The sequence below is a fragment of the Sylvia atricapilla genome, chromosome 3 (assembly GCF_009819655.1).
Source record: "Sylvia atricapilla isolate bSylAtr1 chromosome 3, bSylAtr1.pri, whole genome shotgun sequence".
In the NCBI taxonomy this organism is placed as follows: Eukaryota; Metazoa; Chordata; class Aves; order Passeriformes; family Sylviidae; genus Sylvia; species Sylvia atricapilla.
Genome location: NC_089142.1, coordinates 52977309 through 52992324, shown reverse-complemented (window position 1 = coordinate 52992324; position 15016 = coordinate 52977309). Strand labels below are relative to the sequence as shown.

Sequence of the window (15016 nt, the reverse complement as noted above, 5' to 3'; positions counted from 1 at the left end):
CTGTATCTGTGGTTATGTGTTCTGGAAATGAGGAGATGCTGTAGATTTTACAGTATTTAAATTTAACTTTTCATTTTTCCCTTCACCTCTACTGTGCATTTCTCTGGCTATGCTGTACAACTTGAAAATCACTTAGTGCATGGAATTACAGTCAACCACATAATGCAGCGTAGCTGTGGCTTTGCTAAAATGGGCAGAGAACACATTTCCTACAGAAAGTAACGGTTTAAATATAAAATGAGAATTGTCAGTTACTACATTTCCCTAACTTGATCTGGGGAGTGTATTTACTATGATGGCAGGCTATTAAGCTCTCACCAGTCTTACTTTAACTGATTTTGGTGTTTCACACCTGCAGTCAGCTAGCAGGATCCAAAAGCAGCATCATGGGTGAGGGGCTGTACTCTCTACTTGGGTCAAAAATCCCAAGGATAATCACTGATAGAATTATTTGTAGACTGGGCTCAAAATCCTAAAATTAAGTATATGGTGAGTCATGTTCCTTTTTGTTTCTTGCTTTTTTCAACCCATACATGAAGTGTATGCACATAGCTGAAGTGTTCTTAGTGAAGGCTTTTGCAGCACAAAGGCATACTTTGGTTAGAGCCATTGTATACTAACTCAAATCAGAGAAATAAGACAGCTACCAACTAAGAGAAAAAAAGGCATTCCATCCAGTTTCCTTCCTGAAGTCCATCTAATTGGCTTATTTCCCTAGTGAAAATCTGTGATCAAAAGCATCTGTTCCTAGCTGAGAATGAAGGAAGTCTTCCTTCTTCCATCTAGTCTCATCTGCACTTTTCTGATCTCACCTGTAGGCAGAGGAGTGGGGGGCAGCTTTGTCTAAGATCAGACATGTCATCCATCATTACACTAAGAACACTATAGTTTACCATTTTTAAAAGTCAGCCCTTTTAATTCCCTTCAAAACGGTTGTTTGCTTAAAGCAACCTTTGTCTTAAGATCAGTAATACCTATGTATCAGCTACTGTCCCTTTCTGTTCAACTAAGAACTGGAGTTGAATTAGCTGTTTCTCAGTCTGAAAAATGTAAAAAAAAAGAACTGCCAGTGAGAGAAAAGACAAGCTGTGTTTCTCAAGATCTGGCTTCTAGCATTTAGAAGTCTGTAGAAACACAGCTATATTAGCTATACTGCTAATACAAGCATGTAACTGCCCTTTCTGTACTGCCACCAGTTTTGCTATGAACAGATGAACAGCATTATCCTTAATATCCATGTCCTTTGTTATAGGGTCAACTTTGATAACTTACTCTCTTTTATTTCAACATTTCTGCTGTTAAAATAAGGCTGGATGTGACACTTCTGCCTGCCATCAACAGTGAAGTGAGTTAATCAGGTCTTCAGATGTCTGTGTTGAGTATTAAGCTTGCAACTCATGATTTTTCAGTAGAAGACAATACTACAACAGCATTGTGTTTGAGAGACAGCCAGACAGGGATGCAAGAATGTCAGGGTGCCACTCAGAACTAGTCCTCCATTTTGTTAAACATGGGAAGGTGTTTTATGATAATTTTCTTTGAAATTCCTTCAGTGAAGTTCAATTAAACTGGAAACATATCTGAGATTGTTACTGATAAAATGTAGTTTTATTAAATTATAAATTCTGTAACAAAAACAAGACAGATCAAGAAAGATCTCAAAAAACAAAACTACAAGGACTAGATGGCAAAGCCAGTAAAAAGCCATGGAGAGTGTAAAGGTAAGGATTTGCAACACAAGTTAAAAGCATTTTTACATTTCCATTGAAAGAAGGTAAATGATTGCTCTTGTCTAGTAAAAACACATTTTAACTCCAAACTCACATCTATTTTCTCACATTAAATTAAGCATCCTGCTCACACCCAACACCTTGCCTGATTCCACATAGCTTTAGTGTTTTTTCGTACATCAATCCATGCAGAAAGTAGTAAGACACTTAATGCAACAGTCAGATAATGAAGACAATTCAAGTTGTACAGTAGATATACATTGGCCAAAAAGGGATAGAGTATCTTCAAGGGGAAAATACTACAAAATAAACACAAGACATTTTCAAGAAAACTGGGCATTGCTAAACAGTTTTCAAACCATTAACAGGACAACCCAGTTTCCTAGAGTTAAAGAGTCTTCCAGCTGAGACATGTTAAGAGACTTAAGTTAAAACAGGCCAAATCTGTTTTCTCCCCTTCACCCCACCCGCCCACCAAACACGCTGCTAGGCTTGAGTGCAATGCCAATGTGGACAGAAAATTTACAGAAAATTACAGCTGAGTATTTTTTTTTCGCATGGCTCTAGATTTAAACTTCAGTGACTGTGCACTGTCCATCTGGCCTTCTAGATCTTACACTTGTGTTTGCCACCCCACCCCCTGCCCCTGGTCTATCTGCTCCTGCCTGGATTGCACTGGCATTTAAGTGTCTCTGCTGACCAGAGGGCGAGTGTTGCTGAAGGTGGGAAGAAACATCCTCACTGTCGCTGCTGGCATCCGATTCTGTCTCCTCAATAGAGGTGTCGGGGGCTGGCACCCGACCAGAAGATGATGACTCGTGGTCTTCTTCTCCCTCTCCCCTGTGACTCCTTTCTGCCATACTGTCTCCATTTATTTGCAAGTGGGCAAAAGAGTTCTCTAGAGAATTGCTTGCATCAGGTGATGGTGTTGAAGGGCTCACAAGCTGACCATCTAGTGCTGGTAGGGGCCGCACGGAAATGGCTGTGAGAGGCTGCACAGCTGCAGCCCCTGGAGTCAGTGTACTGTCCGCACCGTCCGCGGAGCTTTCTCGTGCCAGGTTGACAGTGTTGGTGTCACAGTCCAGCCTCAGCCCGGCCACTCCCTTCTTTGGTATATCTATTATGTCCCGTTTTATTTTTCTGCGACGTCCATGCTCATTTCTTCTATACTGAACCATATTTTCAAGGTCTGCTACGTATAAAAAACCAGCAATTAGCATTTCAGTGCTCTTTTTACCCTTGGAAAAGGCATCTTCCAGCTCTCTGCTGGTACGTTCATCATACTGCCACCAGCCATTTCTACCTTCATAGTACCAAGCATATTCTCCATTGCCTCTGCTTGCTGCTTTGAGTTCTTCAGGTGACAGTAAGGTTGGCTTGTCAAGAAAATCCTCAGGAATCTCCTGCCGGCAGAGTGCACATCGTTTCCCAAGCCAAGAAGCTCCCTTAACACACAGATAGCAGAACACATGCTTACAGGGCAGACTTACTGGATGGACACACGTTTGCAGACAGATAGCACATTCTGGGACTTGCAGGGAAGGTGCTGCATTGGTACATGACTCATTTGTCTTCCTATTTGTGGGAAGCATGTTGATCGAATGATCTATTTCACCACAGCCAGCCATCCTGCAGAGGATCAAAGAAATTTAAATCAGTTTATTATGTCAGCTTAAACTAGCACTTCACATCACATTTCACCTCAACATCCACACAATGAGATGTTTACTTCAAATCAAGGTAAGTTACTGTTTCCTGAGGTGACAGACTACATTGAGTACTCTGAACATTTCTTTTGCTGATCACCAACCTTTTATCTGTTTAATTTTCAGCATGTTAACATACCAAGTTAGAAAACAAATTTTGGAATTTCTTCTGTTCATTCCCTGAAGTACAGTTGATTAGTGAACCTTCAGCCAACAGTTACTTTGGTGCCTTCTCAGGAAACTGGAAAGAAATTATAGTTCTTTCCTCAAGGAGTGATGTAGATGCAAACTGAACTTAATCGTTCTTCAGATAGGTTATCTATCATCTGTTTAATTAAGGGACTGCCTGAACAGTATCTCAGACTAGGTTTACACAATAGAAAACATGCTGACAGCAGCACTCAGCTGAAGAATTCCCCCACTATTTCTTAGTTTCTATGCACCATGGTACACCACCCTCAAACTGAGCTCAGAACAACCACAGGGCTGCAGAAAGAACCAGATTTGAAAACTGAGGTGACCTTTTGAAAAGATACCTTGGATTTCTTTTTCTTAAGCATCAAGTGAACTCCCTGATATATGCGAGTGCCTCTCGAAAGGAATCATTGCACAGCAGCAGAAGCAGCTGTGTATTGCAGAAGACACACAACTCTGACTTGACTGGCTTGTGAAGTCATTGCCTTTACTTTCTCTGGCCATAACATGTTTCTGTTATTAAAGATGATTTTGTAACTGTAAAGAGAATGGGGAATGCAAAACTGCATCACTGTGGCATCGTGTAGGGTTTAAGTAGTTGAAAAATTCTAGCCTAAATATGCAAATGCTTTCTCAACTACACTTTTACCATAGCAATCTTTCACAGTCTGTTTCATGGTAATTTTCCTTTTACTTATTAACAATCAAAACCAAATACCAGATACCAAATGAGGGAGGAGAATGGAGCCTAAAAAGGTGCCTTTTTTAGTTTAAAATCCCCAAGAAACTTCAAGACCGATATCCAACAAAACAGCCTTTCACTGAAAGTAGTCTTTGTTGTATTGGCAGCTAGGAATAGTTCATGTAAAACTACCACAAGCATGTGGGCCAAAAGGGGCCTTTAGAGGTCACTTAGTCCAGTCTCCTGCTCCACATGGCACCAACACCAATATTGGATTAGACCAGATGCGGGTGGCTTTGTCTATCTGAGTCTTTTTGAAACCTGCAAGAATGGAAATACCACAGACTCCCTGGACAGTTCTAATGTTATACACATTTCTAACAAAATGTGTTACCTCAAGAGAAAATGCCTATTATTACTGTAAAAGCTTCCACTGTTTTAAAAATCTCATAAATATATGCTGGGATTAAAAAAGAAATTATGCTCCATCATCTGTATTTATCTTTACAATATATCATGTGCTGTTTACTTAGAATATTTTTCTCTATGCTGTCTGTTCCCTTCTATCACTAAAATTTCCTCTTGAAAGACCAATGCCTCTTTAATCCTTTTTTAATCAAATAATTCTTTTAAAAGCTCTACAGCTCAAATACTTTTTCCAAAAGTAGCACAAAATTGTATCCACCTATGTTTCTGTTTCATATCTGAATTTCTTTTTCTGAGATTAATGACCAATCTGCATAACAGTTCTTAAATCAGCATGCCAGATATAGATAGACACAGCATTACCTACCAGCTGGCAACTGTGATTTTACTGCACAGCACACATCTGTGAGATCCATTCTAACAATGTTGTGAACAAGTTGCTTTTTCAAGCCTCACACTTCTCAGCCTGTATTTTGCAACAGATTTTTAGAGCAAACATAGGGGTTTACACCAAGAAACTTATTAGAAAAAGGCGAGAAGAAAGTCTATTGAGATTTCAGAATACCCACAAACACAATCCAACCATAACTTCACAACAAAAGAGCTGAAAGAGAAATCTATTTATTAATCAATCTGGGCTAACCATGGCTGAGGTAAAGGATCTTAATTTTCAAGTGCCTCCACAATGAGACAGTACAGTGCAAAAAAGCACAGCAGCAGAGATTTTTACTTCCATGTTACTGTTTTACAAAAGGATGCTTCTCCCTGAATATCCTTTATAAACTTATCCTTTTCAGAGTCAAAGAAAAGATTAAAACAACCTGTACTTAAGTAACTTCTATAGAAGTCACCTGTCATAATTAAGATTTTGAAGGCGATTAAAATGCAATGCAGGGATTAAAAAGGCAAAGCACTTTGACAAACCAAATTGTGCTAACGTGAGCTTAACTAAAGAGTTTACCCTGAGGTAAACTAAAAGAAGAATTAAAAGTTCTCACCTGTTCACTGAAAGCAAAAAATGCTAACTTTTGAACTGTGCTCAGTAGGTCATCCATTAATTTGAGGGATCTTTGATTCCTTACTAGATCAAGATAATAATGAAGGATATAAAAAGGAGAAAATGCTTTTTCTTGAAATTCCTATTTGATTTTTAATGACTCTAAGGAAAATGTTACGTATAAAATGAAGAGAGCTGGAGGAGCAAACCCTTATCTCTGAAATTGCTACCAAAACTCTGATAACGATAAGCACAACTGCAGTTGCATGTGCTCAGAATGCAGGACAATTATGCACTTGAAGATTTATATCAACTACACTGATGTGGTCTCACTTTTTTGCTTTTAATCACGATTGCAATTTATCTTTTGTTTTTAATTTATCTTTTTAATAACAAATCTAGGAGTTTGTTTATAATCTGGTAGGAAGATGTACACAGGTTTTTATTGAAGAGGTAATCCTACAGAACTTAGGACGAACATCTTGCACTGCTCTTCTGCTACATTATGGCTGTGGAAGCACTTTCACTGCAACTTCATGGTATTAAGGATTTAACAAAACTGACCACACAGTATTTTTCCTGAAATTAAAAGTAATATTTTATAACAAGGTTCAATCAAAACAGGCTTTATATCAGAACTGTTATCAAATAGGAAAGCTCTATTTTTCAGAGGATTGGGTTTCTTTTAAGGCATTCCTGGCATCATGGAAAATTGTACTCTTGACTACTGACTACTTGACTAAAAATTAACTAAAATTATTTTTAGAATTATTTCTTGAGTTGATTTTAAGTATGTAGATCCTCAATTCAGGTATAAATAAGGGAACACTAAGAACTTGAGCTCTGCATTTTAACATAAATACAGCCCAAAAACAACTGAGACGGAATTAGTCCAAAATCTTGCAAGACCCCACTTACTGTGGTTTTTACTTTTAATATTAAATAATACAGTTAATTTCTAAGCTATGGGGCCTTCATCAATACATGAAGTATGGAAGAGTGATGTGTAACAACTACATGAAAGACCTCAGGCCTTCTTGGACTCTTAACTGAAGAAAATGTAAATTCACACAAAACCACTTCAAATTTCATGTTAAATTCTAACTGCAACTAAGCAATCCGTCAAGGAGCCAATTTGTTTAAGTTCATCAACAAAACAAAGCTTACTTTTTCTGAGTAATTTCTACTGAAGCATGCCACAAGACTGAAATGTCCTCTCTTCAGTTGTCTCCAGCTAGGACGGCAGGTCCTCCTTCCCAAGGCTGGCTCATTCCTGACTTGTCCTGCTCAGTGGTACACTACAGCGTTTCAGCTTCTCTGCAAACTAACAGAAAGCAAACAATACCACTATTACAATGTCATCCAGAGGCACAAGCAAGCAAAGTACAATGCCATGGTTCTGTTACAGAAAGGAAATTACTATGATTTTATTTACTAGATGCATGTTACTTTCAATAAAACTATCACTGGACTTCTGCTTCATTTTTTGTAACCATCAATTTTGATCCAAAGTTTTTATTTTGATGTCTGGCTTAAACAAATCATGGTTTTTTAAGCATTATATAAGGCAAGTATTTTTGACTATAGAAAGTTAATTGATGATTTCCATACAGTTACCTCACAAAAGGAGAAACAAGACCAAATTTGGGAGCATGTTATGATTATGCAAATTTAACCTCTAATAAATGATCCCTAATATTTATTAAATTTAGTAAGTCACAATGGCTTCCTAAAGCTTTTTATAAAACTATCGATATCATACCATTCCAAAGGACCATCTAGCCATGTGTCTTGTCCTGACAGACTACGATCAGATGCTTGAGGAAAAAGCAGTGCACATGAACAAGTGACTTCCCCCAGGTTTCCTCCATATTCCAAGCAAAAATTTGCCTCTTCATATTTCAAGGCTCAGAGCCTTGAACCCTCATCCTCTTTTACAGAGATCATTGCATGCATTTAATGAACCTCAGAACCATTCAGCATTTTCTTCTTTATAAATCTACATTTGTATGTCCTCACACCAGCTTATAAACAAACTGTATGACCTACATTTGATATTTACCGAGGTGAACAAACAACAGCAAAAATTAATTTGGACCTTCTTCTATTTCTTTAAAATGTCCTGAGGGGCTCCAAAGTTCAACAATGGAAACAGTGTATATGATCTCTAAAAAAGAGGACAAGGACGCAACTCAGCCTCCACACCTCAGAGGTAATATACCCCTCTTCAGGCTAACAGATAATGTCAGTTGCAATGTATTTGGTAAATGCCACCAACCAGAATCTGAGCCAAGTCATTTCACAAATATGTAATAACCACTAAGTGCCTAACAAATACCTAAAAGTTTCTACAGCAGGGAAGTAGGAATCTGCAAACTCAGAAAGGGAAGGGAAACCATCACTCTTGCACTGTCACAACCTAAACAGGAAGGTCTTGACCTGAAGAGAACCACTTCCAGTGAATCCTCCGTAAAAAGACTGAGTAGCCACAGAATTGCCTCTTCCTTCTTGTCTGTAGCTTTCTGGATGATTCTCAAACATCTTGAACTACACTTTCCAGTTGCTGCAAAACATTATATATAGGAATGATCTGAGGCAGACCTGAGAATGTCACCTCTTAGTTTTCAATGTGTTCAAGGAAAGAATAATTTCATCATAAATATAGTGCAGATCAGACATGTAAGAGTCGAGTAAAGTAAAGAGTGGTAAGTCCCTGAAAGAACATGGAACCTTATAGTGTTCTGTGCTATAGTCCTTCATCAAACGATTGAACATTTATCATTAATAATATCAGTGTTCAGATAACTTCAGTGCATGAAGCATTACCCAAATATGTTGTTTTCTTTATAGCTGAGCTCCATGTAACATTCTGTACAGCTATTTTTAGAATGAGCTCCAAAGGAAAAATGCAAAAATTAACAAGCCTATCCACACCTTTTCTCCCCTCATAGTTCTAGCAGCTTTCCTTACTTCACACATCAATCTGAACCAAGAGCAGCAACTGCGTTAAGAACTGTGGCTCTACTAATCCACTGAGACAAGATACTATGTTTTCTATGATCAAAGAGACAGCCGCAACAAGCTAGATGCTCTGGGTGTGGTATTCAGTCCGTCATCTTGGGAGCTGGCTTTCTGTTACTTCAATAGGTATCACTGGAAGCCTTTTATCTACTCCCTCTCATAATCCACTACTAGAAGTAGCACATCATAAAACCAAATGCTATGTGAAGACGGCAGAAAAAGGCTGGGTCAATTCTGGGAGATTTCTTAGGAAATAAAAGTGCATACACATATTCAAGGTATGTAATTATATCAAGAAGAATGTAAGGAAGGCATAATTACAGGATTGTGATAAGGTAACTGTACAACTGCTGCAAAGCTCTTGAAAAGAACTAGTTCACACACTGACATCATATAACCTCTACGTTTTATGGCACTGCTGCTTATTTAATAAGCCAGTCTTGAAAATTCTACTGAATGGACTGACAAACACAGGCTTGGATGATGACTCCTCCTTTGAAGTCACCTGGGTAAGGTCTGTGCTCTATACTCAGCAATTTATTTTCTTTTTCCTGTAGTATGAGGAGTTATGCTATCTGCAGCAACCTGTAGGTACCCCTTCCTACACCCCTGCATCCTATCACATACTGATTCTGAAACTTTCAAGATGCAACAGACAGAAGGACAGTGTCATTGACCAGGACCATCCTCATTCAAACTGAAGCTCAGCCAGCATGGAACTGTTCTTTTTGTCCCCTTGAAAGTCTCTCAGGATGCTTTTTGGGAGAAGTCATGTTCATCTCTTCTGTGCTTTAAAACCTGGAAGTGGTGCACTTCCTACCAGACCTATCCCCCAAAATGACTTCAGGTTCTCCTTTAAGAAAAATATTAAGCTTTTAGTAGGCCAAGACGGAACAAAACCATTTCTTGTCAGTTCAGTCAAGTGTGCTCGTTAAATTATGAGACCCAGTAAATTATCAGGCCCAGTGCAATTTTCCCACCCTTCTTCCTTTGGGGAAAAAAAAACCAGAAAAACAGCAACAATTACAACAAACAAACAAACAACCCACCCAAACCAGAAGCATACATATTTAGGAAGCCAGCTCCTATGTACTGATGAAGAGTTGCCTACAAATAAAATCTGCAAATAAAATCATAGCTTTTGAAAAACACACAAGTGCAACACTGGTGAATTCAACAAACACCAGCCAAAGACTATTATATGAGTCCTACTTCAAATGACAGAAATCTAGGAATACTGCAACTCCATACAGATTATTTTAAAATAGCTATCACAAATTCATCATTTCCCCCCTTGAAAACTCAGCAGAGTTACAGGATTAATTCACAAGAGTAAATGCTCTTCTGTTGTTAAATACTTGGGTTGTTTGGTTGTTTTTTTTTAAATCAAGCTCCCTAATTTGTAACTCGGGGGGTAGGAGGGGAAAAAGATACCCTGAATTCTGCCCTTCCCCACAAGTAACCATGAGCTAGACAATGTGGGAAGAAAGAAGGTGGCCGTTTTATTTAACAGGAAAAATCACTCTCCTGTCTGACTGGGCTGCTACTGTCAATACACGACCAGCTCAAGGTACTGAGTCTTATCAGATATGTTTAAAAGTGTCCCTGGCACTGAATAGCACAACTGATAAATAACCTCACTATTTCCTGTGCTTGCTTACTTTTTTGTACCTGTTTCTTAAACTTAAGAATATTCTCAGGAATTGCTGATTGTGATGAGGCTTCAAGTTGTCTGTCATTCCTTATCACTGGCTATTGCATATATAAACCACAACGTTTATATGTACACTTGGAACTGAATCATAGAAGAAGAGTCAAGTGCAGAACAGTCAGCCATTTCAGTATTAAAATGCTACATGTATTGAAAATGAGGCTGTTCTCTATGCTACAAGTGGAGCACTAGTCTTGAATTTTGAGCACATATCCTATTTCAATCTATTTAACAAAGAAAAATGTTCATTTCTCACTCAAGAGTGAAAGTGTGCAAAAAACGAAGCAGAAACTGGTTCATCTTAAGTCGCTTCAGAACCTCAAATAAGTACAGGGACATCTCTTTGTGTATATATATATATATATATATATATTTGATTAACATGCACAGAAGAGAAGAAAAAAATCAATTTCAATATGAGGACTTTTCCAGAGGCTCACTATTCAATAGACTATAGAAATACTGCAGTTCCAGCTCTTTAAATAAATGACAATTCAATTACATCTAAATTGATGCAATATATTTTGAAGGAAACAAGAATAAACTTTTTCTTTCACTCACTACATATTTTGTATTACGGCAATTTAAACAACTGGCACTTCAATAGACTTGGAAAGAAACTACAGTGTTAACCACACAACACTATGCAAAAACATTCAATATTTAAGATGTATTCAAAATTACCAAAGGAAGATGCAGATTTCACCATGTCTTCAATACTATTACACACTGTAGATTTTGGTACCATATTTTCAGAGATGCTTCAGAATCTATTTTTAAGTAGCCCACGTCCAGAGGCAGCAGCTAACAAAGCAAGGACTGGATTTTTAGTATTATAAACCTGACAGAAGGAAAAGGTTATAAAGCTTTGCTACATATTCCTCTTTGTGATTGTTAACATATAACTGCACATTACACATCAGTAACAAAATCTACAGCGTTTCTCAGGCATATATCACTGAAAAGCTGTACTAAGATGAACCCCCCCAGTTTCAGTTTAACTATTTCACCATTCCGATCGTCTTGTTCGAACAAAACCCCTCGCATTTAGTTAATATTCTACAATTTTTCAGTGGCGGCAGCATGTACCGCGCTAGAAGCGGGACCCCTTTTCACATTTCACGTCTCCTTTCAACGTTTCGAAGGGATGCAAGGCAAACACTTGATCCCAGGCCGTCAAGCACAAAGAAACAAAAGCGCTTCCATTAGGAACACTCAGTCACCTCTGTCCGGGTGCCCGCGGCCGCCCGGGCACGGCGCTGCCATCGGCACGGGCGCAGCCACACGTTAAAGCGCTGCACATCGCCCTGGGATTTACAGCGCCGCGCCGCCTCGGCCACGGCATTCCGCCACGCGTGACGCCGCCACGGCTAATGCTCCTGACCTATTTTACTGCCCAGCACAACGAAACCCCCGACTCACAGAACCACAGAATCAATTCGGTTGGAAAACACCTCCGGGACCATCGAGTCCAGCCTAAGTCCGGGCCCGGTCCGGTACTCTGCGCGCACCTCGCTCCGCACCGGCGTCGGGGCGCCGCCTCCTGCAGGGACACGGCTCCGCGGAAGGGGGCCTGGCCCGGCAGGAGGGACCGGGCGGCTCTGCCGGCGGTCCCGGCTCTCCCTCCCGGCCTCTCCGTGCGGGGCCTGGGGAAGGGCTCCCGGCAGGGCTGCGCCGCCGCGGCTCCGGCACGTGACCCCGCGGGCGGGGCGGCGGGCGACACCCCCCACCCTCCCCGCCGCCAAAACAATACCGGGCAGGGCTCTGTCCGCCGGGCGGCTGCCCCCGGCTCGGCTCAGCCCGGCCGGCCTTTAGTTCGGGGCACTCACCCGCGCGGGGAGGCCGCGGCGCCCGCTCCAGCTCGGTCCGCACCCCGCCGGCGGCGGAGGGGGCGAGGGGAGGCAGCGCCGGCCCGGCCCCGGGCGGCCGCGCAGGGGGCGCTGTCGGAGCGGCCTTTGGTGGCCGAAGCCGTCGCTGCCACCGCCTCCCTCCGACCGCTCCAGCTGGGGCTCGCCCGCGGCGGCGCGGGGACTCACCCGCCGGGCCGGCCCGCGCCGCTCGGCTCAGCTCGGCTCAGCTCCGCTCCGCTCCGCCCGCCGCCCCCTGCCCCTCCCTCCGGCCCCGCCGCCGGGACCGCGGGACGCGCCGACGTCACGCGCGGGCCGGGGCGGCCGAACGCGCCACTGTGACGGCACCGCGCCGGGGGCGGGGCCGGGGGCGGGGCCAGGACGCCGCGGGGGCGGGGCCGGGCGCGCGGTGCCGCGGGGAGGCCCCGCCCCGGCCCCGCGGTGGTGTCATGGCGGTGCTGTGGCGGCCCCGCGCGGCTCGGGCGGCGCCCGCTCTGAGGGGCAGGGGACGTGCCCGGCGGCAGCGGCCCCCGCGGGTGCCCTCAGGGAAACCTGCCAGGCCCTCGGGAAGGCCCCGCTTCACAGCTGGGCGTCCCCTTCCCGGACCCCCTGCCCAGGTCGTGCCGCCTTGTGGCGGGCTGACGCTGGCTGAACTCCAGGTGCTCTCTAAAGCCGCCCTGGCACTGCCCTCCCAGCTGGGCAGGGGTGGGGAAATATAAGGAGAGGCCCTTGGATCGAGATCAGCACAGGACAAGATCACTCACCAATTGCCGTCATGGGCAAAGGAATCCTGACCTGCAGAAATTAATTTAGTACCAGTCAAATCGGAGCAGGATCGTGACAAACCCAAATCTAAAACCGCCATCCTTGCCTTCCCTTCTTTCCAGGCTGATTTTTGGGGCGCAGCCCTTCAGGAACAGCCTGCCCCAGCGGGTGCCCCCTCAGGGCCACAAGTCCTGCCAGCAAACCTGCTCTGCTGCGGGCTCCTCTCTCCATGGGTGCACAGATCCTGCCAGGAGCCTGTTCCAGCACAGGCTTCCCAAGGGGTCACAGCCTCCTGTGGGCACCCACCTGCCCTGGCATGGGGTCCTGCATGGGCTGTGGGTGGATCTCTGCTCCCCCATGGACCTCCCTGGGCTGCAGGGGCACCTCACCATGGTCTGCACCAGAGGCTGCAGGGGAATCTCTGCTCCGGTGCCTGGAGCACCTCCTCCTCCTCCTCCTTCATTGGTCTGGGGGTCTGCAGGGTTGATACTCTCACTACTTTCATTCCACTCTTCAACTGAAGTTGTTGCACAGATTTTTTTTCCCCTCTCTTAAATCTATTCTCCCACAGGCACTACTCCTGACACTGACAGGCCGAGCCTTGGACAGCAGTGGATCCATCTTGGAGCTCTCTGGCATTGGCTCTATCAGGTACATGGGAGCCTTCTGGGAGCCCCTCCCCAAGCCTCCGCCACTATCGAAACCTTGCCACACAAACCAGATACACCAGAGGTTAAAGGTCTGGAAGTGATGGGAGCCTCAGCTGTGTATTCCCTGGAGCTTTCTGACCAGAAAAAGTCCCTTCCTTGGGATTCATTGTTCGAGTGCCTGGTGGCAGTGCTGGGGAGATGAGCTTGTGCAGCTCTGTCATGCTTGGTTAATGTGAAGGCAGGTTGCAGTTGCCCTTGTTGTCCCAGATGAGCCAGACAGTGGATGCAGCAGAAGGCACAAACAATTGCTGGTCTTTCCAGGAGCATATTCTGCAGCTCAGGGAAACTGCAGCTCATTTTTTGCCTGAAAATTTAGGTGGCTTCACAGTAAGGCATATGCCTCATGCTGCTGTGGGTTGCCTGGCCATGCTTGGGTGGCTGCGGAGGTTTGGCTGCTTTGGTGGTCACCCATAGGTGGAGATGGAGCTGGGCAAGACCCAGATGTAACTACAAGGGGTCAGACTATCCCAGAGCTGAGCTGCTCCTGTAGATGTGGTGCAGGGAGGAGAGCTGTGACACCTGCTGTTGTCAGTTGAGAAGCCTGCTGTATTAATATTTTAATAAACCAGGATGGGAAACAATAATCCTCACATCATTTAGGCTGGAATGGTATTTAGATGTGAGAGAGGGGCTGTGTGACCAGGTACTCATTGTACCTGAATGAAAACCTAAATGTTTCAAGTGCAAACTGTCAAACCAAGGGCTTGTTAGAGCTAAAGCTACTGTTTGACTGGTTTTTTCTTGGTTTTTAAACCCATGGAAATCACAAGCATCAGAAAACATAAGAGATGAGAACTCTAAAAATAATTCTAAGTGTAATCAGTAATACCAAAAGAAATGCATTTGGTTAAATCACTTACTATTTTCTAAAAATCTGGAAAAGTATACCCAAAATTAGCACTGGTTTTAATAAATGTGACATATTTGCATCCAAGGATAAGCATTTACGTGGTAACCAGTGTTCTATTTAGATATTCTGTGTGAGGCTGAGTCAAAGAATAGAGGTTAGGGAAAACGAAAGGTCTCTCACTGGCAGTATGTGCTCAGCAACAATAGCATTAATCCTTTACTGAACCAGACCTTGATCCTGTGGAAGCTATTGAGGCCAAATTCCTGTCGATTTCTGTTACAATCTGACCTAAAAAAGGAAAGCAAGCTTGTGCTCTTAAGGGGTCTAAAGAGTTCAGGCAAAGCTACTCTGGCTGTGTGCAGCTTTGTAAGAAAGG

General features: G+C 43.2%; 1 protein-coding gene across 7 annotated transcripts; it reads right to left on the bottom strand.

Moving 5' to 3' along the window:
* Window positions 1-1586: 1586 nt before the first annotated feature.
* On the bottom strand, window positions 1587-12658 carry RNF146 (ring finger protein 146). 7 transcript variants are annotated; one of them, XM_066315354.1, is made up of 4 exons: window positions 12505-12658; window positions 6904-7060; window positions 3221-3359; window positions 1587-3133 (listed from the first exon to the last, which is right to left on the bottom strand). In XM_066315354.1, exons 3-4 carry the CDS (start codon window positions 3356-3358, stop codon window positions 2300-2302), a joined length of 972 nt encoding a protein of 323 aa, XP_066171451.1. In that variant the 5' UTR covers window position 3359; window positions 6904-7060; window positions 12505-12658; the 3' UTR covers window positions 1587-2299. The 7 variants fall into 7 exon arrangements, with proteins under 7 accessions (XP_066171451.1, XP_066171445.1, XP_066171446.1 ...); XM_066315348.1 differs by having other exon boundaries at window positions 1587-3359; XM_066315349.1 differs by lacking the exon at window positions 12505-12658 and adding an exon at window positions 12298-12496 and having other exon boundaries at window positions 1587-3359.
* Between the last annotated feature and the right edge of the window lie 2358 nt (window positions 12659-15016).